The sequence below is a fragment of the Psammomys obesus genome, unplaced genomic scaffold (assembly GCF_907164565.1).
Source record: "Psammomys obesus unplaced genomic scaffold, mPsaObe1.curated_primary_1811, whole genome shotgun sequence".
Classification (NCBI taxonomy): domain Eukaryota; kingdom Metazoa; phylum Chordata; class Mammalia; order Rodentia; family Muridae; genus Psammomys; species Psammomys obesus.
In genome coordinates this window covers 10,638,216-10,663,503 of record NW_026585689.1, presented here as the reverse complement: position 1 = coordinate 10,663,503, position 25,288 = coordinate 10,638,216, and the positions used below count along the sequence as shown (strand labels likewise).

Below are 25,288 nucleotides of genomic sequence, written 5' to 3'. Positions count from 1 at the left end.
GCCACAGAGGGCCTCTGAAAGGCTCTGCCCTGCAGACTATCAAAGCAGATGCTGAGACTTATGGCCAACTGTTGGGCAGAGTGCATGGAATCTTATGAAAGAAGTGGGAAATAGTAAGAGCTGGAGAGGACAGGAACCCCACAAGGAGAGCAACAGAACCAGAAAATTTGAACACAGGGGTCTTCCCGGAGACTCATACTGAAACCAAGTACCATACCATGCATGGAGATGCTTGGCCTCTTTAAAAAAAAAAAAAAGACTGTTACAGGGTATTGCAGGAGCAAACCACCAAGAGTTTCCTGTTGTCGATACAAAGATTCCTGTATTGTAGGTCAAATATGGTTTCCTAAGCGGTGAGCAGCCACAAAAACATGAGAATTCAGTTCTCAAGCAGAGTTTTGGAGTCGTATTCTGGACCTGCCATTTAAGAGTTACCTAGCCTTGAGACATTTACGTAAGCTTCGATTTCCTTATGCACAAGCGTGATGGTCCTCCACCTTTCTAATGCCGAGACCCTTCAATACCGTTTCTCATGTTGTTATGAACCCCTAACCATAAAATTGTTTTCATCGCTACTTCATAACTGTAATTTTGTTACTGTTATGTGTCATGATGTAAATATATGATATGCAGGATATCTGATATGCAACCCCTGGGAAAGGGCCTTTCTACCCCCAAAGGAGTCACAGCCCACAGGTTGAGAACTGCTGGGTAAGAGGGTTCAAAAGTTCTACATGCTCAATGCCTGTCTTTTCTGAATTAGGTAATGGTCCATCTTAATTGCTGACACCTGTTCGCTTCTTGCTAATTACATATCAAGGAAGGCAGGCTGGGCTTCACTTGGTCTCCACGGCTGTACTGTATCATTGCCTCCTGTTGTTTTTCCTTGCCTCTGTCTCACCATTTTTCTTCCAATCCAACATGTTTTTTTGTTTGGTTGGTTGGGTTTTCTTTTTTTTTTTTAGACAGAGTTTCTCTGTGTAGCCTTGGCTGTCCTGGACTTGCTTTGTGAACAGTCTGGCCTCAAACTCACAGAGATCTGCCTGCCCCTGCCTTCCTGAGTGCTGGAACTACAGGCGTGTGTCACTGCATCCAGCTCAAGTCATATTTTTTAATCTCTATTCTTACTAATAAATAATTTACTAGGGATACTAGAAGATATGAAATCTAGAAAGTGGGAAATCACCATTCTCTTCCTTTGGAATCCAACTACGTAGCACCTGATCTCTATTCACTGAGTACAAAGAGTCAGCTTCAACATGAGTCTCCACCGATTAGACCATGACCATAGGAACACAGTGTGTGGCCAACGTGGCTACATCACAGCCTCAGATCTTGCTCTTGTTTTTGTTTCCTAATCTTATATTTAGAGTTGTTCCATGCTTGGGATAGAACAGGGTGGTGGATATGGCTATCTGTTTTTAGTAACTAATACCTCTGCTAAAATAACTTCTATGATTTCCTGGTCTCACTTCTCAGTGTTAAATATAAAACCAAACCAAATCACACAACCACTCTTTGACCAAGTGTCTGCATGCTAGACAACTAAAATCTTGCATAAACCAAAAGTTTAGTGGGAATAAAGCCCAGCCCTTGTTAGTAACTGCTACAAAGCTCAGAAAGATGAAGTTAAAACCAAGGCCATTCAACTTCTATGAGAAACGGATAAAATTTACAAACCATGCACATTCTTTGTTAGGACCTACATAATCTGCTCTGCATCATTTACCCAGACTTCACAATGCTTCTGGAAGATCATTCTCTATTTTACACACACACACACACACACACACACACACACACACACACACACACAAAGAGAAACAGAGCTGTTAAATACTTTGCTCCAAACCAGCCTACCATAGCTGGGGTGTCCAATTTGAATCCAAGTTTGTTTGAGTCAGTTGTTTTGTTTTTATCTGCTGCTTCTCAAGTAGAAGGTAAACTTTCTTAGGACATGGGAGTCATCATTCTGACTCAGGATTCCTTCTAGGATATGGCATCTAAGGGGGCACTAGCTTGTTGCTGTCTCAGCACTAGCTCCGGAATCAATCTGCAAGATGGAGGCCGGGAATGCCCAGAGAGGACCACAGCTGCACGAAATGTAGTTCTTGAAAAATGGGCACAGCTGGAAGAATTAAAACTCTTAACTCCATTAAACTGACTGCATTACTAACACCTGGCTGGAAGACTAACTCTTCAGTCAGAATCTGCAGTGGTTCGGAGTATGAGACTATTTTCCATTTGTTATTTGAGCCAGCAAAGTAAAGCTTTTTGCCTTGTGCTACTCAATTGATAGATTGTCATTCTATCTTGATCTCTTGCTCTATCTCTCTATGTTCCCACTGTCCTAAAGTATTCACAGATATTAACAGATTACCAGAGTCAGACTGAATGTTTTCTCTCTCTCTCTCTAGCATACTTGCAAAAAATTATCAAGAGCTAAACTTAAAACTGAGCATCAAGAGCTGTGCAAAGTGGTGCAGCCTTTGACCCAGTCACTCATTTGAGGCAGGTGGACCTCTGTGCCTTCAGAGCCAATTTATACTTACTATAAAGATATAAAAGTGACAGGGTGGGCTCCTGGGAGGATATGGAGATGACTCTAGGTAAGACTCCTAGTAGCAGGGGTCATGGAGACTGAAGAGGCCACCTCCTAGCCAGACAGGACTTCCAGCGGAGGGAGGAGGACACCAATCCACCCACCAAAACCTTCAACCCCAAATTTCCCCTGCCTACAAGATGTGCAGGGATAAAGATGGAGCAGAGACTAAGGAAATGGCCAAACAATGACTGGCCCAACCTGAGGCCCACCCCATAGGAGAAACCCAACCCCTGACACTATTTATGATATTCTGCTATGCTTGCAGACAGGAGCCTAGCATAGCCATCTTCTGAGAAGCTCCATCCAGCAGTGGATCAAAACATATGCTAAGACACAGCCAAACATTTGGTGGAACTCGGAGAGTCTTGTGCAAGAGTGCAGGGAAGAATAGAGGAACCTGAATGGGACAAGAACTTCCCAAGAGGACCAACAGAGTCAACTAACCAAGAACTATGGGGCCTCACAGAGACTGAAGCACCAACCAAAGACCATGCATGGACTGGACTTAGGCCCTCCGACACATATGGAACTGATGAGCAGCTTGGTCTTCATGTGAGTCCCCTAGCAGGTGGAGCTTGGGCTGTCTCTGACATGAACTCTGTTGCCTGCTTTAGGATCACTTTCCCCTAACTGATCTGCCTTGTCTGGCCGCAGTAGAAGAGAATGTGTTTATTCCTGATGTGACTTGATGTTTTGGGGTGGATTGGTATGGGGGAGACAGTCCCCTTTTCAAAGGAGAAAGAGAGGAGGGGAAGAGAAAAAAGGGTAGGAGGGTGGGGCTGGGAAGAGAAGAAGAAGGAGGTTCAATTGGGATGTAAAAAATAAATATTTTTAAAGATATGAAAATAAATATAGAAAATTTTGTCAGTGATTAGTAAGAGTAGCAATCCATACAGAACCAAATATTAACTTGAATATTTGTGAAGAAAAAAAAATTTCTCATGTCACAAGTGAGATATGATAGTAAACACATTGGCTATCTACTGAAGTAAGTCAGGCAATGTGGTATAATAGCACTTGTTTTGAAAATAAAAATAGTTTATTATGTTTGGCCAAAGTCCAGTGAACTGGAAAAAGAAACTTACTATTCTATTACAAAGGGTCAAGTAGGAGCTATAAAAGATGCTTTTTTGCACGAAGAAATAAAATTCCCTTGCTCCTTTACTCTCAAGGGATTTCAGCTCATCACTTTACAATCATGAAATCACCTGCTCACAGCATATCTGTGAAAAATAGACCTGCTGCTAATGAACAGAACAGAGAATGAACGTATAGGAACCTGGCAACAGAAAGAAGCTTGTGACAGGATAATGGGCCCCAAAGATTGCCATCCTAAGCCCCAGAACCTGTGTGAGGTTACACAACAAAGGAAATTTACTTTGCAGAAAGAACTAAGGTTGCTAATAGGCTAACCTAAAACAGGGACAGAGTCCAGAATTATACAGATGGGCTCAGTAGAATCATTTTTCTTAAGTGGAAGGGGCGACTCTATGTGTTATGACAGCTTGGTCCACTGTTGTCGACTTTAACACAGAAGAGGAATGCAGAAGCTGAAAGGAACGTGAATCTGGAAAAGGGCCAGAAACCACACTCTCCTCTCAGCCGCTAGACAAGAACATAGTTCCTTGATTTTAACCCACTAAGACCCACCTGGCCTTCTGACCCACAACTATAAGCTGGGAAATTTAAAATGGTTTAATCCTCCAAGTTTGTGTTAACTTGTTACAGCAACACAAAGCTAATACATAGTGAGTGTCTAATGGACGAGGGACAATTAATACAAGCGCAGTCAATCTGATGGACCGAAGAAGATCACTTAATGTAGATCATGAGTCTATTCTAAAGTGATAGAACAAACAGCAAAGCGCATAGATATAAAGAAATGTGACAAATGAGGGCTGGAGAGATGGCTCAGCAGTTGAGAACACCAGCTTCTCTTGCAGAAGACTGGGAGAGCTCAGTTCCGTTCCCAGCAGGTTAGGTGGCTCACATCTGCCTGTTACTTCAGCTCCACAAGATCTGAGACTCTCTTCTGGCCTCTGCAGACATCCACACTCATATGCGTATAGACACACACACTCTCTCTCATGTGTGTGCAATTAAAAATACAATCGACCTTTAAAAAAGAGATGAAAGAAGGACTGGAAAGAGTAAAAGCCACAGGTGGGATTATGTTCAAAGGGGCACTGTCTTTTATACACAGGAGGGAAGCTGAACATTGGAACTCACAGCAGGTGCAACAGCACACACAAAACCTGTGCAACCTCAGGTGAGTCCTAAGTGAATCACAGCATGAACAGGTAGTTGGGCACACACTCCTACTCCCAGTTGTGGAAATATTAGTAATTGTTAGCTGCTGGGAGAAGAAGAGACGATTTTCTCTGAGACTGTAGCTCCTAGCAAGTTGACCAGACTCCAGTGGAGGACTACAGAGCCAAGGATATTTGGACAGCAAGAATGAGACTTGAAAGATTAAAAAAAAAAAAAAGACATAAAGTTGGATGGATAGGGAAGGGAGTTGGATTTGGGAATGGTTGAAGGGGGAGTAAATATGATCAAAACACATAAAAACACTCCAAGACCTAATAAAATAAAATGAGTACAATGCAGCGTGGTCAGCCTTGAAACCATATACACTCAAAAAACAAAAACAAAGTCAGCAGGTTCTATTTATATACATTTGTACACACACACACACACACACACACACACACACAAGTAACGAATAAGATCAAGGCAAAAGAGGCTATCAACTGGAGAGTGGGATGGTATGAGGGATTCAAGGGAAAGGAACTAGGAAGGGAAAGAAAAGAGGGAGAAAATGATGTAATTCTGTTAAATAAATTTTAAAGTACAAAATATAAAAAAAGAAAAAATGTAGAACAATTTTTTTCTGCTTTTAATAGAATATTAGAAATGAAAAGGATTAATTTAAAAAACACACACAGATTGATCTAGGGGGAAAGAGTTTTGAGAATGCCTCATGGAATAGCCTCCTAGGAGTTCCAGCATCTCTGTCCCACAGGGTCCTCAAAACAGTAACTTGTCTGTGAACTCCCCTGAATGTTATAGGTACTGATTGGCCTCATAACAGAGTTTAATGAACAAACCTCTTCAAACCTGAATAGCATTGAGTCTTTTATATCCTATGCCACAAATATTTGGTGGTGTTCATTCAGTGCAAATCAGACCACACAGTCTGCAGTTAAATCTCTGGGAACTAGGTATTCTCTTCCTTATTCTTGGAGACTGTGTCCTCTGGGAAGGTGGAATGTGGTAGGCATATCCCACAGTATATCCATCAGGAAGCTTTGCCAGCTGATGCAGCTTATCTAGAGGGTAATACTCCTCAATAGCCCTTCTAGAGTTTGTGTAAGCTTTCATATAGAGCTCAGCCTAACCTTTTTTGCTCCTGAATGGGTCGTGAGGCCAGAAAGATGTTGGGCATCTTCTAAGAGCATCAATGGCTCTGCAGCCTTAGTTACTCCTGGGTTAGACTGGCAGAATACTTTAGGATTTCCTTGAGTGGAAGTGACAGGTTAAAAGCTCTAAATCACTCTGCTAATACACTTGTGTTACAGCATGGGCTGTTTTCCCTTGATAGTGTTATTAGCCTCCATTTTTATACCATCTATAGGACTAGAGTGCATTTTTGACATGTTGAAACTCTAACAAATATCCTGAGAATGCTTTAAATGGCACAGCCCAGGGAATGTTTGTTCTTCATTCAGAAGAACAGAAGATGTTATTCTATAAAGCCACATGAATTTGGATATCCTCACCCCTGCTTAGGGAGCACCTTTGCTAATACCAAGGTTGAATGTTGTGTAAACAGTTCTGATAATTCTACTGACATCCTGTCTCTTTTACATGATCTATGATATCAGATCCAAAGTCTGGCTGCCTAAACAAGGACACGACCAATAGACGTTCTGATGCAGAAATGGGAAATTTCACAGTATCCCATCCCTTAACAAAGAATGATAGGCAACTACCAAATGCTAAGAGCAGGGAAGGGCAATTAGTCTTCCCTGAGCCTTGCCAGGCCACAGAGGAAGAGGATACAGGCAGTCCTGATGAGACCTGATAAGCTAGGATCAGATGGCAGGGGAGGAGAACGTCCCTTTTCAGTGGACTAGGGGAAAGGGATAGGGGAAAAGAGAGAGGGAGGTGGGACCAGGAAGAAATGAGGGGCGCAGATATAATTGGGATATAAGATAAATAAATTGTAAAAGAATTTAAATTTAAATTTAAAAAGTGGTTTTCTTGTGTTAAAGCAGTTTATTCACTAATTAACGACATTATCTTTAGTTACTCACTAATTAATAATATTATCTCCTGACTGGCATTTGGAGCGGCAGAGACCACTCTAGGAGAAGCAACAGGCTAAAGGACAGAATCAGTTCATCTTGGCATTCTCGCTACACATGCACAAACACAAGAGCCTATATAATGTGCTTAACATGTGGAATTAAACTCCAAAAAGTTCAGAGACAGCCTCTTAAGCAACCTCTTAGCAGGGAGAAAAGAATGCAAATCTCATCCTAGTCTTTCAAATTTCTCACAATGAATCATCCTTTTCAAAGCATTTAATCCTTTAAAAGGATTTTATTTACATTTTTCTTTCCACAGAGAAAGCAACAGGAAGGCTCACATCCTGAAACTCTAATTTTATATCATTCGAATATTTTCAAAGAAGTGCATCATCCTATAACCCATAGTGACCTTTAATCTCCTTGTCTGAGATAACTGAAAATTTAAATTGTAATGTGTTTTCCTTTCTTTCCAAGGACAACATCTTATGTAAAGATAATCCAAACTCCATATCTGTCATCTTCTACCATATAAGTCCCTGTAAACAATGACATAAACGCTAAACCCAGCAGCTCAGCTATTTTTTTCCCTTCTGTATTCAGTTAGGTGGGAAGGGAGTACAGGTTCAACAGCAGTTAAGACAATCATTCCTTCATGCAATAAAAAGCTTCCCCATCAAGAACTGTTCTCTGGGTTGCATGAGTTACAAAGGTGGTTTGTATTGCCACGTTGGGCTCAGCCAAGGATGTCGAAGAGATGTTGCTCATCTTCCACATTTGGGCATCTTGTCACAGTTGTTACCTCTTGCCACCCACCCTTCTCCCTGAGTTTGGTCCCCAAACATCTTACCGACTACAGCCTCCGTGAATTTTCCTTCTGTGGGAAGAGGGAAGTACTGGTTTGGAGACACATTGCTGCCATATCCCAGGAGAAAACCTTCCAGCTTGGTGTTTGGATTTGGACGCAGGAACTTCAGGAGGATGGAGTCGCTGGTGGTGTTGATGTGCACTTTCAGGCCTGGCCTTTTACCTGATCATAGAAACGTAGGTGAGTGTCTGATGTGCCACCTCTTTTTCATCCTGCAACCACCACCCCTCAGCAAACCTTGCCTCCTGGAGGCGTTTTTCTTAGAACAAATGCTATCTTTTTTGCTTCTTAGGATCATAGCATGGACGCTCAGCTGACCAAATCATTGACTACATTAAAATCAAAGAAAATATACTTAATAGTGTATAAAGTAGACTAAAATATAAAAGGGAAATATTGAGGGGTCTAATTCTAGGTAGTTTGTTACTGAAGGGGTAAGTGAAGGGTTTTTTTTTTTTTGTTTTTGTTTTTTAAGGGTCATTTTTCTATCCAAAATGAAACAGAATCTTCACTTTATACACATTACTAAGATATGGTGCAAGGAGCTGAAGTTTCTTACTGGTAAAATTTAATCATTGTACCTTAAAACACATCCTAGGGGTGCTCTTCAGACCCTTACCCACATGTTTTGATCACTAATAGAGCTGGGAATAGAGGAAGGAGGGGCTTGCTGAGGTGGTGAGATGGGTGCTGTTTCATGTGGGAGCCCATGAAATCCAAAATAGGGTGTCAGATCTCCTAGAACTGAAGTTACATGTGGTTGTGAGATAACCTGTGTGTGCTGAGACATAAACCCTGGTTCGCTATGAAAGCACTAAGTCCTCTTAGCCACAGAACCAGCCCACCACTAGTTCTTCAGTCCACTGTGTATTTGTTTCATTGAGGATTTATGCCTACTTAAATGGTGCTTGCTGGTCGAGGCCTCATTCTTGAGGTTATATAAAATATAGTCTAGTACAGACTATTGCCCCTTACAATAGTCATGAGCCCCCCGTAGTAATCATGAGCTCTTTACAATAGTCATACTGAAGACTTTATTGTACTTCTGCTCAAACGATTCTGAGCCACGTTGATCAGTGTAGGACTGCTAAGCTTTGTGTGTGAAATGTTCTGCAAAGACCTTGTTTGATGTTTGGTCGCAGGCTAGTGCATCTACCCTCTGAGGGTAGCTCATGAGAACTTTGACTTCATCTGTAGATTAGGCCTTTGAAGGATATATAGTAGTGTGACATTACTAGGAAGTGGTAGAAACCAGACTATGAGACCTTCATGGTGGAAAAGGTCACTAGGACACCCCACCCTGTCTCGCTCTTTCTTGGTGAATGACTTGCCTCTACAATGCCCTTCCACTACAGTATCCTACTCCACCACACACTTGAAGCACCCAGAGTAGCTGACATGGCACTGAAACCTTCCAAAGCACGGGCCAAAGTAAATCTTCCTTCCTTTTTAAATATTTCTTTTGGGTACTTGTCACAGTGACAAAAATGCTAAACAACAGAGGTACGTGAAAGGAATGCATGAAGCCTTTGAAAGAAGAGAAGTATTCTCTTCTGGAGAGTCATGCTACTGGACTCACATCTACTTCAGCAGCGAGGAGGATAAATCCTATGCATGTCTATATTACTTTACATTTCCCCAAACTAAATGATTTTAAGAACATTTTCATTTTTGCATCTGTGGAAATTTGAAAACCAAAGCCACTGAGTAACTTATTGAAAATTTAAAAAAAAGGAACTCACAGTTTATCTAGTTTAGTTCTCTTTGCATTACTATTTTTTTTAATTTTTAAATATTAGTTACAGTTTATTAACTTTGTATCCCAGCTGTAGCCCACTCCCTCATTCCCTCCCAACCCCACCCTCCCTCCCTCATCTCCTCCCTGCTCCTTTTCAAGTCCAGAGATAGCGGAGGTCCTCCTCCCCTTCCATCTGACCCTAGCTTATCAAGTATCTTCAGGCCTGGCTGCAATGTCCATCTCTGTGCCCTAGCAAGGCTGCTCCTCCCTCAGGCGCAGGGGGAGGTTAAAAAACCAGCCATTGAATCCATGTCAGAAATAGTCCCTGTTCCCCTTACTAGGGTACCCACTTGGAGTCCGAGCTGCCATGAGCTACATCCGAGCAGGGGTTCTAGGTTATATCCATACATGGTCCTTGGTTGGAAATACAGTCTCATAAAAGACCCCTGTGCCCAGATATATTAGGTCCTTGTGGAGGTCCTGTCCTCTCCAGGTCATACTAACTCCCCCTTCTTTCATATGATTCCCTGCCCAAGGTTTGGTTATGAGTCTCAGCATCTGCTTTGATACACTGCTAGGTAGAGTCTTTCAGAGACCCTCTGTGGTAGGCTCCTGGCCTGTGACTTGTTTTCTCCTACTTCCAAGGTCCATCCCATTTGTCTTTCTAAGTGAGAATTGATCATCTTACCTGGGGTCCTCTTTCTTGTTTAATATTCTTTAGGTGTACAGATTTTAGTAGGTTTATCCTATCATATAGGTCTAGTACCCACTTATAAGTGAGTATATACCATGTGTGTCTTTCTGCTTCTGGGATACCTCACTCAGGATGATCTTTTCTAGATCCCATAAAGTTAAAAAGCAATAAATCAAGCAATCCAATTAAAAAATGGGGTATGGAGCTAAACAGAGAATTCTCTGTAGAGGAATATCGAATGGCAGAGAAACACTTAAAGACATGTTCAACATCCTTAGCCATCAGAGAGATGAAAATCAAAACGACCCTGAGATTTCACCTTACACCCATCAGAATGGCTAAGATCAAAAACTCAAGTGACAACACATGCTGGAGAGGTTGTAGAGAAAAAAGGAACCCTCCTCCATTGCTGGTGGGAATGTAAACTTGTACAACCCCTTTGGAAATCAATCTGGCACCTTCTCAGACAACTAGGAATAGTGCTTCCTTAAGATCCAGCTATACCACTCCTAGGCATATATCCAAAAGATGCTCAAGTACACAACAAGGACATTTGCTCAACCATGTTTGTAGCAGCTTTATTCGTAATAGCCAGAACCTGGAAACAACTCAGATGTCCATTGATGGAGGAATGGATATAGAAATTGTGGTCCATTTAGACAATGGAATACTACTCAGCAATTAAAAACAAGGAAATCATGAAATTTGCAGGCAAATGGGATCTATAAAATAATTTAGTTCTTCGAAATGAAGCAGCAGCAACTGAAAGCACCCATGTTGTTTTTCACTTTCTATGTTTATTGTAGGGTTAAAACTAAGTCTGAAGGTTCCTTTGGCCTAGATTAGCCTGACCTCATTCTCACTGAGGCCACTACCATTCCCCAATGGAGTTAAAAGTGGTCAAGCCACAGACCTGAAGTTGAAGGCTTTGATTTGTCTTAATTTCATCAGGTTTTAACTAAATGATGTATAGGTTAGAAAAAAAAACTCTATTTTTTTTTTGTCCAATTCACTTTTTCCATTTTTAATCAGTGTGCCTACATTGGCTCCAGTATTAGTCCTTTTTTTTTTTTTCCTCAGTGGAATGGGCGTAATGTAAGTCAAGAACGCATTCTTCTGTTTTAGGAGGTTGTCAGTTCTCATAATAAGCTGAAACACAGCAGGCTGTTTGCAGTACTCTGTTGAAAAGACATTAAAAAAAAACTTTATGTGATTAAGGCGGACTCACACTTGACTGAGAACACAGAGTGGCGCCTCAGCGTTATGCTGTATTTTTTTTCTCATGGACTCTGCCAGATGTAATCAGAGTTATGTTTTCCCTCAGAACGTAAAAGGCATATTATACCAAACAGAAGAAAGGGAACTCGTAAATACAGCTACCAGCCAACCAAAATGGAAGTGGTCAACTCCTCTGGCAAAGAACCCCAGCCTTTCTCCCCTTTGCTAGCAATTTATGCCAAGAAATACACCAACATTATAGAATTTTTCAAATGAACTGACATTTAGCTAGACCATGTTCTCCAAGATCTAGTTCCTACTACTCTGCTGAGTGAAATATCTATAGATGTCCTGTAACATATGCCGAAAAAAAAATACCACTGCAATAGAATGTCACAAATGTAATATTTTGAGATCACTCTACTGTTCTTCATTCTTTTAGAGCAGAGGTTCTCAATTGTGGATTGTAACCCCAATAGGGGTCACATATCAAACATCTGCATATCAGATATTTACATCACAATTCATAATAGTAGCAAAATTACTGAAGTAGCAACATAAATAATTTTATGGCTTAGGTCATCACAACATGATACAACATGAATTGTATTGGAGGGTCACAGCATTAGAAAGGTTAAGAAGCGCTGGCTTAGAACCAAGATTCTGACTCCTGTGTTACGGTACTATATGTTACTTCTGCTACTGCTTTTCAATGCCCCACACTTTATTGTGTGAGGCCACTTTATTGCGACCAGGTTAGTCTTCCCACATGCTAGAATATGTGGTTTGTCCATACTCTGCCCCTTTGCTCATAGTGCACTCATGACCACTACAGAATCCTTCCACCTTTAACATTTGACCTTCTCCACATCCTTTACTGGTCCAGTCACTTCATTGATCCTCAGTATCTGGCAAAAAGGTTAAACAGCCCTTTCCCCTTTACTCAAAATAGATTTGTCAAAATTTCCTCCAAATTATGGTTTACATTGGTATTCAATGATAGTTTATACTCTGGACAATGCTCTAATATTTGGGGCCCCATACCTCTGTGTATCACACTAACTTTAATCTTTAATGGTAAATTATCTTTATTATGAACTATTATAATTTGATTCCATCATGAATGTTCCACCTTTTGACACTTAGAAAGTGTCATTACAAAGTCTATAATCAAAAACTGTGCCAAGTTACAAAAAAAAATGTATAATGGTTTCTTTTGGTGAGTTTATGATTTTGAGTTGGTCTGCATTCATAGCTATCACTGGCCATCTGTGGCCAGAGGGCCACTAGTTGGACATGTCTGATGGTTTGGGGTTCAATTCATGTGATAGAAGTTGTCTTTCAGCATTTAGTCATAGTTACACTTCTGGCAAGTAAAGTAGATACAATAGAAAATAACACACTACAATATGACCTTAACCAAAATAATACATAAATAAACAACAAATATGTTGCTCAAAAATATTCAGGAGTACAGAGCAAAAAAGACTACAGGAAAAACATTTTATTGCATGAGAAAGAAAATTTAAAAAATACATGTTTAGGAAAGCAATAATAGACTGCCTAGGGAAAAGCTGCATATTTGGCATAGTACTTTCTACCTCTTCATCCTCTGTCTGCAACACCCTACAGTATCTCTAAAGAATTTCAAAGTATTATGAAATTCTAAAAACAAATAAATAAAGTGTCTTGCAAAACAAAATTAGAATTAACTCATCTTTTAAATTCTAAAGGTAGATATATGCTTTAAAATCATGGGGTGAGTTTGCAAACCTGATACACACATAGAGATACATTGACACACAAAAGGAGGAAATGGCACAGTCAGCTCAAAGAACTCTGGGTCACCAGACCAACCAAAAGAGGGAAGCTGCCCAGCTGCTGGAGTCTATGGACAGTTCTAGTTCTGCAAAGAAAGAGCCTGGCCAGGGATAAAGCTCAGTCACAGAGTGGGTCATCCAGTCATAGACCTGAGAGAAAGAAATCACCGCTATATTCAATAGAATTCTTTTCACACCTAATCTCTCATAAAGTCGTCTTATACTTTCCAAAGTGTTATATAATATAGTGAAACATTTTGCTATCATTCTGGTGAAGATGATAAAATTCTTGAGACAGACAGATCACTGGGATTTCCTGGCCAGACAGCCTAGCCAAAAACAAGCAAACTCTAAATTCAGGAAGAAACCCTGATTTTAGGGAAGGAGGCAGAAAATGATGGAGGCAGACACCACGCGCCATCCTCTAGCTCCTGCATGCTTAGGCATGTGTACACATACGGGTATCCCCACACACACATGCATGTACCACACACATATGCATATGCCATAATGCAGATACACAGACAGGTAGAGACAGACAAACATGCACACAAACACAGAGGGAGAAAGGAGAGAGAAGCTGTAGACACGATACAAGTAAGTGGACATAGCTGCGCACTGTCCTACTATGTGCAAGTCATAATTCACCAATTCTTGGTCAGTACCATTAATCTAAGGGAAATAAAAATTAAAACCACAGTGATGTGGAATGGCTAAAATTAAAATAACAATAAATTTTAAAATGCCAGGCACAATTTAGAAGCCTTGCACATTTTGATTATGAGTATTAAATGCATACCTGGAGAAATGTTGAAAAGTTACCAAAGAACCCAGCCATTTCATCCCTAGCTGTTGCATATAGGATTGATGAAAAGATGTCTGTGTAAAACATGTATAAGAAGCTGGGCATGGTGGTGCACGCCTTTAATCCCAGCACTTGGGGGAGGCAGAGGCAGGTGGATCTCTGAGAGTTTGAGGCCAGCCTGGTCTACAAAGCAAGTCAAGGACAGCCAAGGATACACAGAGAAACCCTGTCTCGAAAATCAAAAAAAAAAAAAAAATAGCAGGAGAACATTCAACATTAAACTAGAAACAAACCCAGAAATCTCCATAAGCAAACTATGGCTCATTCATACAATGGGATATGATTCAGCAATAAAACAGAACAAATTCCCTATGTATACAAAGACATGCCACCATGCCACATTATACAGGCTGCTACCAGAAGGACATCCACGCATCTTGCCGTTACAATACTGGTAGACTTAGCTTTAATAGTGTCTAGCATTATTTATCATTCAAAGTATGCACACACACACACACACACACACACACACACACACACACACACATACACACGATATAACTTAAGTCTTGGCAATAATCTACCATTTGCTTTGTTTTTTAGGGAGTGAAAATCAGATCATGGGATAAAGGCTTGGTGCTCAAATGTCTCTCCCTGTTCTGGTTTCTGGTTTTATAAGTTGAAGAAGTGCTTTAAAATTTTAGTAATTTTTCTGCAATATTCACGGAGTGACCAGGGCAAAGGACATGGAACAATTACTCACTTGTTTCTGCTTCTGTATAGTAGATGGCAGGATTCTCAATAACAACAACGTAAAAACCAAGGATACTAGTGGGAAATGTTTTAGAAAGTTTGTTTATGTTTTTTTAATATATATGAGTGTTGTGCCTATATGTATGTATGTGCATGTCTGGCACCCACAGAGACAGAAGAGGATGCCAGATCTCCTGAAACTGGAGTTAAAAGATAGCTGTTGTGAGCCACCCTGTGGGTGCTGAGAATCAAACTGAGGTCCCTGTAAGAGTAGCAAGTGTTCTTAGCCACTATGCCATCTCTCCAGCTCCCTGGTGGAAACCAGGGTCTCTTCTGCCATGGCAGAAGGCTGTACCAGAATGAGAACAATGCAGGCGGGTGGACAGAATTAGATTATCTCTATAGTGGGGTGTGTGTGTGTGTGTGTGTGTGTGTGTGTGTGTGTGTGTGTGTGTGTACAAAACTGTCATTATAAACATTCGCAGAACTGTTGTCAGGAAAATTCTTTCTAATTTGTAAGTTGAAGGATTCTGATGGAAGGGTGCCTGGAGTAGAGTAAATGAGGACAAACACTTCGGACAGCCTGAACCCTAACTTACAAATGAAGCTCTTTCACCATATATACAAAACACATGTTGAAGCAGAGATCTAAACAAGGACGGTGACGTTAAAGAGTTCACGATGTTCAGGAGATAAATTAACAGCAGCACATGGTGCCAGAGACGGTCACAAAGTCCTTACATGTGACCTACAAATACGAATCTGAAAGCAAATTAAAATACTGACTACAATGAACATGTGAAGAAAGAATGTTAAAGAAAAATGACACTGTAAAAATAAGAGAGAGAAAAAAATTGTGATGGAAGTCCCCCCAGCCGCATGAACAACCTCAATGCCAGAGAGCTAGATCTTTAAATAAACTCAGAATTTGAATTCACTCATCCATGATGATCTGTTTATAAGCATCATGAGCTATAGTTTCTCCTGGTCCCTATTCTGGGATGAAATAGCACACTCCTCCTTTAGGAGAGCATATGGTGGGCTGGCAACGTGAACTCTCTCTCAGAATTCAGGAAACACACCCTTGTCCACCTGGAGAGCTCTGCTCGCAGATACCCCTGAACAATTCCCACAGGGCATGACTCTGAGGAGCCAGCTTGTTATTTACAAGGACATTAAGTACACCAAATATCCAAAAGATGTTTGCTATTAAATTTATAATGTTTGAATTCAGCAAATCTAACGTCCAAAGGGGAAATGTTTTCCTCTTAATGGTTCACTCTGTGTTTGCCCAGCTGTGGTGGAAACGGGCCTCACTTCAGCTAAAACAGCCACAGTTTCCACCTAGGTCAGAATCCCCAGTGTCCTGTCTGCTCAGTCCACCATCTGGTGACTCTAGAAGAAAGAGTGACAGCCCGAACCTGCCAGTGCTGACATCTCAGTGCCACTTGACAATGGTAATAGTTTTACCGAGGGAGAAGTAACTTCATGGCCTATGCTATAACCTAGCTGAGAGCCAGGAAGGAAAATTACTGTTCGTAGATGATTTTCTACATCAACAGCCTATCAGTCTTATGGTGGCCTCCTATTCTGAGAGTCACATCCTCTCACCTGCACACAAGCCTGTGATCCAACCCAACCAACACTGCTGTTTAGTCTGGATGATAGTTTGGAGAGGAGGGGCAAGGAAGACGTTTGGAATGACAAGTACGTATCATTAACAGCCATGTATATGCTGCAAGTCTAGGAGGGCAGTTTTTAATTACAAGAGATCCACACATAGTTTACATTTGTCTTGTAGAAGGCTGTGGTTTGACCAATTTTATTCTGCCTTGAAACACATGCAGGAACCTAGACCCCACTGAAAACACCGCAGGGTGTGGGACCCAGTAGGAGATTAGCTCCTATTAGACTACAATGCCACTATCAACAGATGAGCTCTGCTGTCACCCACTCACCCTGGTGTCCTCTGGCCATCTCCGGGATGATGGGGCAGCAGAAAGGGAGGTCTGCACAGCAGTGCCTTGAGGGTGACCTTTGACACCCGTGAACTGGAAGCTGCTACATTTTTGTTTATTGCTGCTTGCCCGGCTTCCAATATTCTGTTAAAGTGGCCTATAGCATATGCAGATTTGCTGATCAGATTTTCAATTTACCCTGTTCTCTAACCACTAGGTTCGTGGTATTAATGACTTCTTTGAATGCAATGACTGGATTCCAGAATATTGTGCTGACAACTAGGTAGATTATTTGAGTCTGCCATGACTAATAGAGTCAATACAAGTATAGCCATAGCAGAAGAACTTTTAAAATTCACAGTTTCCAAGTGGATTCCCTAGTAAGGGGTACAGGGGCTGTCTCTGACATGAACTCAGTAGCTGGCTCTTTGATCACCTCCCCCTGATGGGGGAGCAGCCTAACCAGGCCACAGAAGAAGACAATGCAGCCAGTCCTGATGAGACCTGATAGGCTAGGATCAGATGGAAGGGGAGGAGGACCTCCCCCATCAGCAGACTAAGGAAGGGGCATAGTGGAAAAAGAGAGAGGGTGGCTGGGACTGGGAAGAGACAAGGGAGGCGGCTGCAGTGGAATACAAAGTGAATAAATTGTAATAAATAAATATACAAATAAAATTAAAAAGAAAAAACAAAAAAATTTAGGAAAAAGAAAAGGTATACAAAGAAAATGTCCCTTCAATAAGAAAGTCCCAAAATTCTTAATCCATGACATTGTCAAATGCAGGTGAAAAACAAAGAGGAATACAGAGGTGTCAAAGCCACTTTTGTGATACAAAACTGGTCGATTCTTTGTAATTATTTAAAAATTAATTACATGTTTTTGTTGTTTTATAGTTAGTTTGTTTGTTTAAAGACATCAATATACTATGGAAATGAACAAAACTCATTTTCCTTCCTTTTGCTTGGTTTTCATGGAAACCCATGTGACAGATTTGTTTGCTGTTGCTGCTTAAGTACAAAAGCTGGCTGCGGCTTCTCCTCTTGGAAGGTAGGATGTGTTCCACACTTGTGCTGAAAATGCAGTCTCTAAATAGAGAATCAGTGTCATCTGGGAACACACCACTAATAATACAAGAAACCCTTCATGTACAAAACACAGCATCACCACTGTGAAAACCCTGCTCTAGGGAGTACATGGAAATCCTCAATAACAATGAAACATTACCATCATTCGTGGAAAAAAAAAATCACCAACCAATCACAAATCTGCCTTAAATAATTATGATCATATTTTTAAGTGTCAAATAAAAACATGAGATGGAGGAAGAATGGATGGGTTCCTGTGCCATTACTGGTTTCAGCCATTCATGCATATCTTCATGAACTGTTTACAGTTTACTTAGTTCATAAATATCCAGTGTTGAGAAGTATATTTTGACATTTCACAGTATTAAAAAGTTTTCCATGGGCCGGTGGACGTGACTAAACTGTCACAAGGGCATAAGCAATTAAAGGCATAATGCGCCCTGAGACTTAAGGGGGTTTTAAGGAAGTCCATTTTCCATTAACTCTACAATAAAGAAGTCCCATCTCACAGATGTTAAAAAACAGAAAGGACTCTGGGATAAACTTTATTTAGTCTGTGGTATCCTGTTACACCAGCATAAAACAAAGACTAGGCTCCTCTTTCTTTTGACTTATGTTAATTTCAATAATTATTTTAACATATAGTATAACATATTCCATTTGTTTACAATATGGGACATTTTGAAAAACAGTCCAAAAAACATTGGCATTCTTAGCAATAACTAAAGTGTAGGCTAAAGCAGTGATTTGTTTTCTTACTCTCTTTTTGACTCAGTTTTTAGACTATATTTAAATCCATATTAATTATATATTTATTCATCCCCAAATTAATTCTAGAAAGATTAATTTTAGTGTTATATAAACTTAAAATTAAAGTGACATTTGATGTACACTTTGGCCTCAGTATCGAAATGCTACAGCTGAGGTTCTTCTGATTATGATAGTAAATTCCTACTTGGATTGTTGCTATTTTGACATCTGTTCTTGTTTCTTTTTCATAGTAAAAATTAACATACTTTAAATTTCAGTTCACACACAAATGTAGTATATGTGTATCTTATTACTAACATCTGATGCAATTGTGGTTAATGTAGCATTTAGATTTTTTGTAGGTAAGCCTCAGAAGACTATGATTTGCCTCTTCCTCTAGCAGAGGCATGGTTTTGCCAGCTACAGATAGTTTATGATGTTTGGAATTTGGGGGACTTTTTAGAGGATATATAAATGCTTGAGTCGCTATAGCTGGGTTGTTGCTGGTTGGTAGTTGAACGTGTTGGTTGCTATTGTTTGCAGTTTGTTAAGTAGTCATGTGCAAAGAAGAAACAACAATGAGAAATTAGATATCCTGATGGTGAAGATCAAACTTGCCCCAAGTAACTGGATTCCCCTAATCACCAGAAAGTAATGATAACTATGCCCCCTTTCCCCTCTATCCCTTTTTCTCTCCTACCTAGTGTTACAGGGTTGAAAGAGTAGAAAGAGGTGGAAGAAAAAGGAGTCCACAAAGTAGCAAATGCCAGCTACATAAAATAATCAGGGAGAAAAGCTAGGAGACGCAACAGATTGAGGAATCTGATGTTGAGATAATGAAGACTAGTGGGTAGCAGAAACCATGATGCTGGGAAAATGACAGATTCCAACAAAACAATTTATTAGTTGTGGTAAATAGGCACATGTGAAGACCACTGAGATGCTCCTGTCTTCCACCAGTAAGCAATTGTTGTGACCTGAGGGGACAGTGCACAGTGAATGGTTCGGAAGTAATCAGCTTAACCACAAGGGCATGTAAGGAAGGAAGGGTAGTGACCCATAAGACACCCTACAAGCAGAAGTGTTGAGGGAGAGTATTGAAAGGGCAGGGTATAGTCAGGGCTGTGTATTGAAAGGGCAGGGTCAAGGGGTATAAAACTGAAAAGCAGAGCCAGATAATGGAGGACCCCTGTGGGCCACATAAAAGTTCAGTCACTGTGACAGAAGCAATCCAAAAGTAATTTCTAAACTAAATTCATGTGCGTGTGTTTCTGAGAAATGAATAACACAAAATTAAATAGTAGGTAATTACAGATAGTCAGACAGTGAAAATTCTGCCTCTGGATTTCTTAACACAAGCAGCTCAAGTGTTCAGAGCCGTATTTAAATAAAACACTTTCAGATGAAAGGCCCCGAGGATTTCTCATAGTCAACAACTTAATGAAACTCAATCAGTCCAAGTCCCTGAAAACCAAATGTGCTATTTCAGGCTATTATCAATTCTGTTTTTAGCCAAAAACTAAATGAAAAATAAAGCAATTGGCAGTTAGTTGTCTCTATTGACATGGACCCAAGACTTTGCTACTTACAAGTCACTCTACTCTGTTCCCCAAATCACTTCGTTTTAATGTGTGAGTTCAAAAGGCTTGGGGTTCCCTGGAGCTTCCACTTACCTTCATTAGGAGCCCTCCCTCACCAGTGTTTGCTCTTCCTGGTCTGTTCGAGTGTGCAGACTGCTACTCAATGGGAGCTCTCCCTATGGCATTCTGGTCTCTAATAGGAAATGGCTTTCGCCTCTAGTCCACAAATAATCTCTTCTATTTTGGTCAATACTGCCTCTCTTCCTTTTCAATTAACAGAAGATCTCTTTTTTTATAAGTCCCATGGATTGATTATTCAAAACTGTAGTTTTAGACTATAGTGCTTAACAGTGTGTTGTTTACTCTTAAATGTTTTAATATATACTATTTTCTTACCATACACATAAAAATCTTGTGTAATTAACTTTTTTAATTAGCTTGATTTAGTCATTCCACAATGATGCATATTTCAAAACATCGAATTGTACGTCACAAACATAAGCAATTACCTGTCAAACAAAAGATAATTCATCAGTAAGAAAAATCTGTTCACATGTATATATTTACTGTATTATTAATGCTAAAACACCCTAGTTATAGTTTATTAAAATAATAATATGGGGTTTATAATTTGGTCTACTGACATTTATTATTTTAATTAAGAGAAGCGGTTATTTTCAGAATTAAATACCTTTAGAAAGAGGCCTCTGCGCAGGGTCCTCTGTAAGACTCTGAACAGCCAGTTTCTCCACTGCAAAGTAGAGATACACCATCTGTACCAACTTTAATGTTATGTCTGTAAAACCCCTTCACTCTTCCGAGCTGCTTATTTATTCTGTTTTCTCCCCTCATTCTCTCCCTTTTTAAATGCTAGAGCCCCATCTTGTATTCCCTGGATGTCTTCTCATTCCACATGGACTATCGTATACATATGGTAGGGTCCCTATCTACAGCACCTTTCCCCCTTAGGAGGAAGCACTATGCCAGGTCCCAGACTCTGCATATACATAGGACTCTAGTCTTACACGTTTTTCACACTCATCCTTGTCTAGTCCCAGTTAATCAAGTACAAAACACTGCAAAGTATTGTTACTTCCTCTTCCTTCTTCCTGGAGGCTAGACCAAAGACAGTAGAGGAGTCCCCAATCCTCACAGAATAAAGATATTTTTTAAAGCTATGCTTGCAAATAGGAAAGTATTTAAGTCTCGCAACATAAGAAGACAGGTACAGGCTAAACAGTGTGTGTGTGTGTGTGTGTGTGTGTGTGTGTGTGTGTGTGTGTGTGACTGTAAGACACTGTGTACCCTCACACTTCAGTGGAGAGAGATGCTGATCTCTTAAGAATTCATTTGAGAGTCGTCAAGATAGTGCATTGGGTAAATGTACATGCCATTAAGTCCGAAAATCTGAATTGAACTCCTGGGTCTGATGTGATAGGACAACTGGCTCCTGAAAATTGTTCTCTGCCTTCCAGATGTGCACCATGCTGGGTGTACATGAAAATGGAACAGAGGAAGGGAAATTTTTAAAGAGCTTAATTTGGGGAGGGAGAGATGGGTCATCAGTTAAGAGGACTTGTTGCTCCTGCAGAAGATCCTGATTTAGTTCTTAGTACTCACGTAAAGGCTCATAGATACCTGTAATTCTAGTTCCAGGGGATCTCTGACACCCACTTCTGATCTCCGTGGATCAGGCAACACATATGCACACACATTCTTGCAGACAAAACACTCATACAACATAAAAAAAATCTAAAAAATAAAAATTAAAGAGTTAACTTTTAAACACAATAATAGCTACGAGCAAAACATTAGCAAAAGAAGAATGGATTTTTCCTCCCTGAGGCATGCAGACGGTACTCTCCTAAATTCTCAAAATCAGCAGTACTATTTTCATCCTGGAGGACATTACCAGACAATTGCAGAGACTATTACAATACCATGGGATGGGCTGAGATTTATTGAGTTTAGAGAGAGCAGAGAGTATTTTACAGAGAAATGCTTGTAGGGAATAGGGGACTTCAACTCAGCTTTAAGAACAAATGTCAAATAAAAGCCAGGATTTGGAGCAGTCAGTTAAAATAATGGTCAAGGCAGAGGCCTCATGGAACTGCAATCTCTGAACATAGTTACAAGAAACAAAGAATCCATGCTGGTTGAGATGCAAGGATCATATTTGTAAATACTGGCAGCAGAGGAGTTGGAAAAAAAATCTTTAAAACAGTCTTGACTGTTTTTCTGTCCCTCTTCTGAAGACACTGGACAGAAACACCAGGGCCAGACTAGATTATTAGTTTGTTGTTGTTGTTTACAAAGAACCACCTTTGTCTATCCTAAACTCAAGTTTGGTTACTAGAGGACTGAATACACTGGCTGTAGACACAGCACTTCTGGTGTTAATCAGAACATTCTCCATGCAAACATGGCATCTGGCAAGAGGCATGAGATGCTAGCCTTTGGAAATAACTCAGTGGTCATTTGAATGGTGTACAAACTATTTGCTAATGTGGCATAATAGCCTCAAACTTGGAATCTGCAATACAAACAGGAAACGCTAACTTCAGACAAAACAAAAAAAGGCAACAACTCTGGGGGCTTTTGGCAAAATTATAAAAGACGATTAACAGGGATGGAAATCATAAAGTCCAGGAACTGCTCTTTGGACAGAATTTTGCTGGCTAGCCATTGGTTATGGAGTCACTTAAAACCAATTTAAGGATTATTTTTTTCTACATGCTTTCCCTAAATTCCTTTCATTACATTTGTTTTAGGATGGTAACTCCCTGACAGCCTCTCCATCATTGATTAAGTCTTTTCCTTTCTTTTTTGCTGCTGTAATCCAGTAAGTAAGCAAAGTAGCAATAAACTGAGTACAACCAAGGAATTGTAGGTACTTTCCGGTACATTTCAGCCACTCCTTTTCAATGAGCATGTGGCGTGAAGCAAAATAAGACCCACACAGTTCTGAGACCTTGATATCAGATCCTGGTGGGCAATCGTAGAACAAAAGTTCTATTTTGTTGTTCTATTTTGGTGCTAAGGGATTAGTTTGTTTGTATTAGTTCTGGTGAGCTACAAAACATCCCCCCACAATTCTGAGTCCGAATTGAAGCCTAAGATAACAATCTACCCAGCGGTGTATCAAAGCAGATGCTGAGACTGATGGCCAACCTTTGGGCAGAGTGCAAGGAATCTTATGAAAGAAGCGGGAGATAGAAAGAACTGGAGGGGACAGGAGTTCCACAAGGAGAGCAACAGAACCAAAAATCTGGGCCCAGTGGTCTTTTCTGAGACTTATACTCCAACCAAGGACCATGCATGGAGATAACATAGAACCCCTACACAGATATAGCCCATGGCAGCTCAGTGTCCAAGTGAATTCCCTATTAATGGGAACAGGAACTATCTCTGACATGAACTCAGGCGCTGGCTCTTGATCAACTCTCCCTGAAGGGGGGGTAGCCTTACCAGGCCACAGAGGAAGACAATGCAGCCAGTCCTGATGAGACCTGATAGGCTAGGGTTAGAAGGAAGGGGATAAGAACCTCCCCTATCAGTGGACTTAGAGAAGGGCATTCGAGGAGAAGAGGGAGAGAGGGTGGGGTTGGGAGGGAATAAGGGAGGGGGCTACAACTGGAATACAAAGTGAATAAATTGTAATTAATATAAAAATTAAAATTAAAAAAAAATCTACCCAGCATGGGAGCTCAAGTGGGGAATCCTTATTGGCGCCTCATTGTGATCAGAAACAGTGTGTTTCCACCATGCCCAGCAAAAGCAAATATGCTTATCATTCCTATCATTTCCTAACTTTTAGTTTTTACAGAACCATGAAACTCAGTTGGTAAGGGTTAGACATGGAAACCAAGACATCAACAGAATCTCTCCATAACCACCCAGAGAACAATCAGCCCATGTGTCAGCAGGCAGGTAGTATGGTTTGCATATTAAGAATCCAAAAAGAAAAAGAAAGAAAGAAAAGAACCCAAACTGCATTCTTCCAGCACAAGGGGCTTGTTGTCTGCCCCGTAAAACAGCAGATTTGGCCTAGGAAGAAAACATTGGCCTTTCCCTGACATGGTCTCAAATACTTGACCCACTGCATGGCAGGGGAATGTCATAATAACATCATTAGGGTAGGGTGTGGCCTAGCCCTAGACACCATCCTTCCTTAAATATGGACAGACTTTTTAAAAAATTATTTTTATTTTTTTTGTATTAATCACAGGTTATTTACTTTGTATCTCAGCTGTAACTCCGACCCTCACTCCCTCCCAATCCCACCCTTTCTCCCTTGTCTCCTCCCTGCCCCTCTCTAAGTTCACTGATAGGGGAGTTCCTCCTCCCCTTCCATCTGACCCTAGCTTGTCAGGTCTCACCAGGACCGGCTGCAATGTCCTCCTCTGTGGCCTAGCTAGGTTGTTCCTCCCTCAGGGGTGGGGAGGTCAAAGAGCTAGTCACTGAGTTCATGTCAGAGACAGTCCCTGTTCCCCTTACTAGAGAAACTCACTTGGATACTGAGCTGCCATGGGTTACGTCTGAGCAGGGGTTCTAGGTTATATCCATGCATGGTCCTTGGTGGACGGACTTTTAAAATAGTGATGCCAAACTCTACTGTCAATGACTGCTGATCCATTTTTGCCTTGCAACACCTTCATGCAACTTTTTCCTCCAGCAAATGATGCTTTCCTGACTCTGGGCGTATGAAAGAAGTGCCTTTCTATCTCCCTGAGAGTAGTCATGGTCATATAACTGACCCTCAGTACCAGGCCATACACTACAGGAAGATAGGAAACTTTTAGATTAGCACAGAGAACTATCAGTATAAGAACTTTTACTATCTCGCCTTCCTAAACTGGCCAGAGTACACTGACCAAAGGGAATCTTGGTCCTGAATTATTACAAAGAACAGAAAGTTAGTCATATTAACAAACATGTGATTGAGCAATAAGTGTGTTTTTGTTGTTTTGAAGACATCAGGAGTTGAGATAGTTACCGACATATAATTCAAGCAATCTGACAACTGCAGATGTTGGAAAACACTGTGAAAGGTGGAGCCAGAGACCCTTAGGAAGCAGGAGTGTGTTGCAGGCTCACAGC

At 40.6% G+C, this 25,288-nt stretch overlaps 1 protein-coding gene across 3 annotated transcripts in view; it reads right to left on the bottom strand.

Moving 5' to 3' along the window:
* Abi3bp (ABI family member 3 binding protein) overlaps positions 1-25,288 on the bottom strand; it is a 211,150-nt gene that overhangs the window by 148,559 nt on the left and 37,303 nt on the right. For all 3 annotated transcript variants that reach the window (XM_055594593.1, XM_055594575.1, XM_055594585.1), the window contains exon 2: positions 7,769-7,948. In XM_055594593.1, coding sequence (XP_055450568.1) covers positions 7,769-7,948 — 180 coding nt within the window. The remainder of the gene's footprint in view (positions 1-7,768; positions 7,949-25,288) is intronic.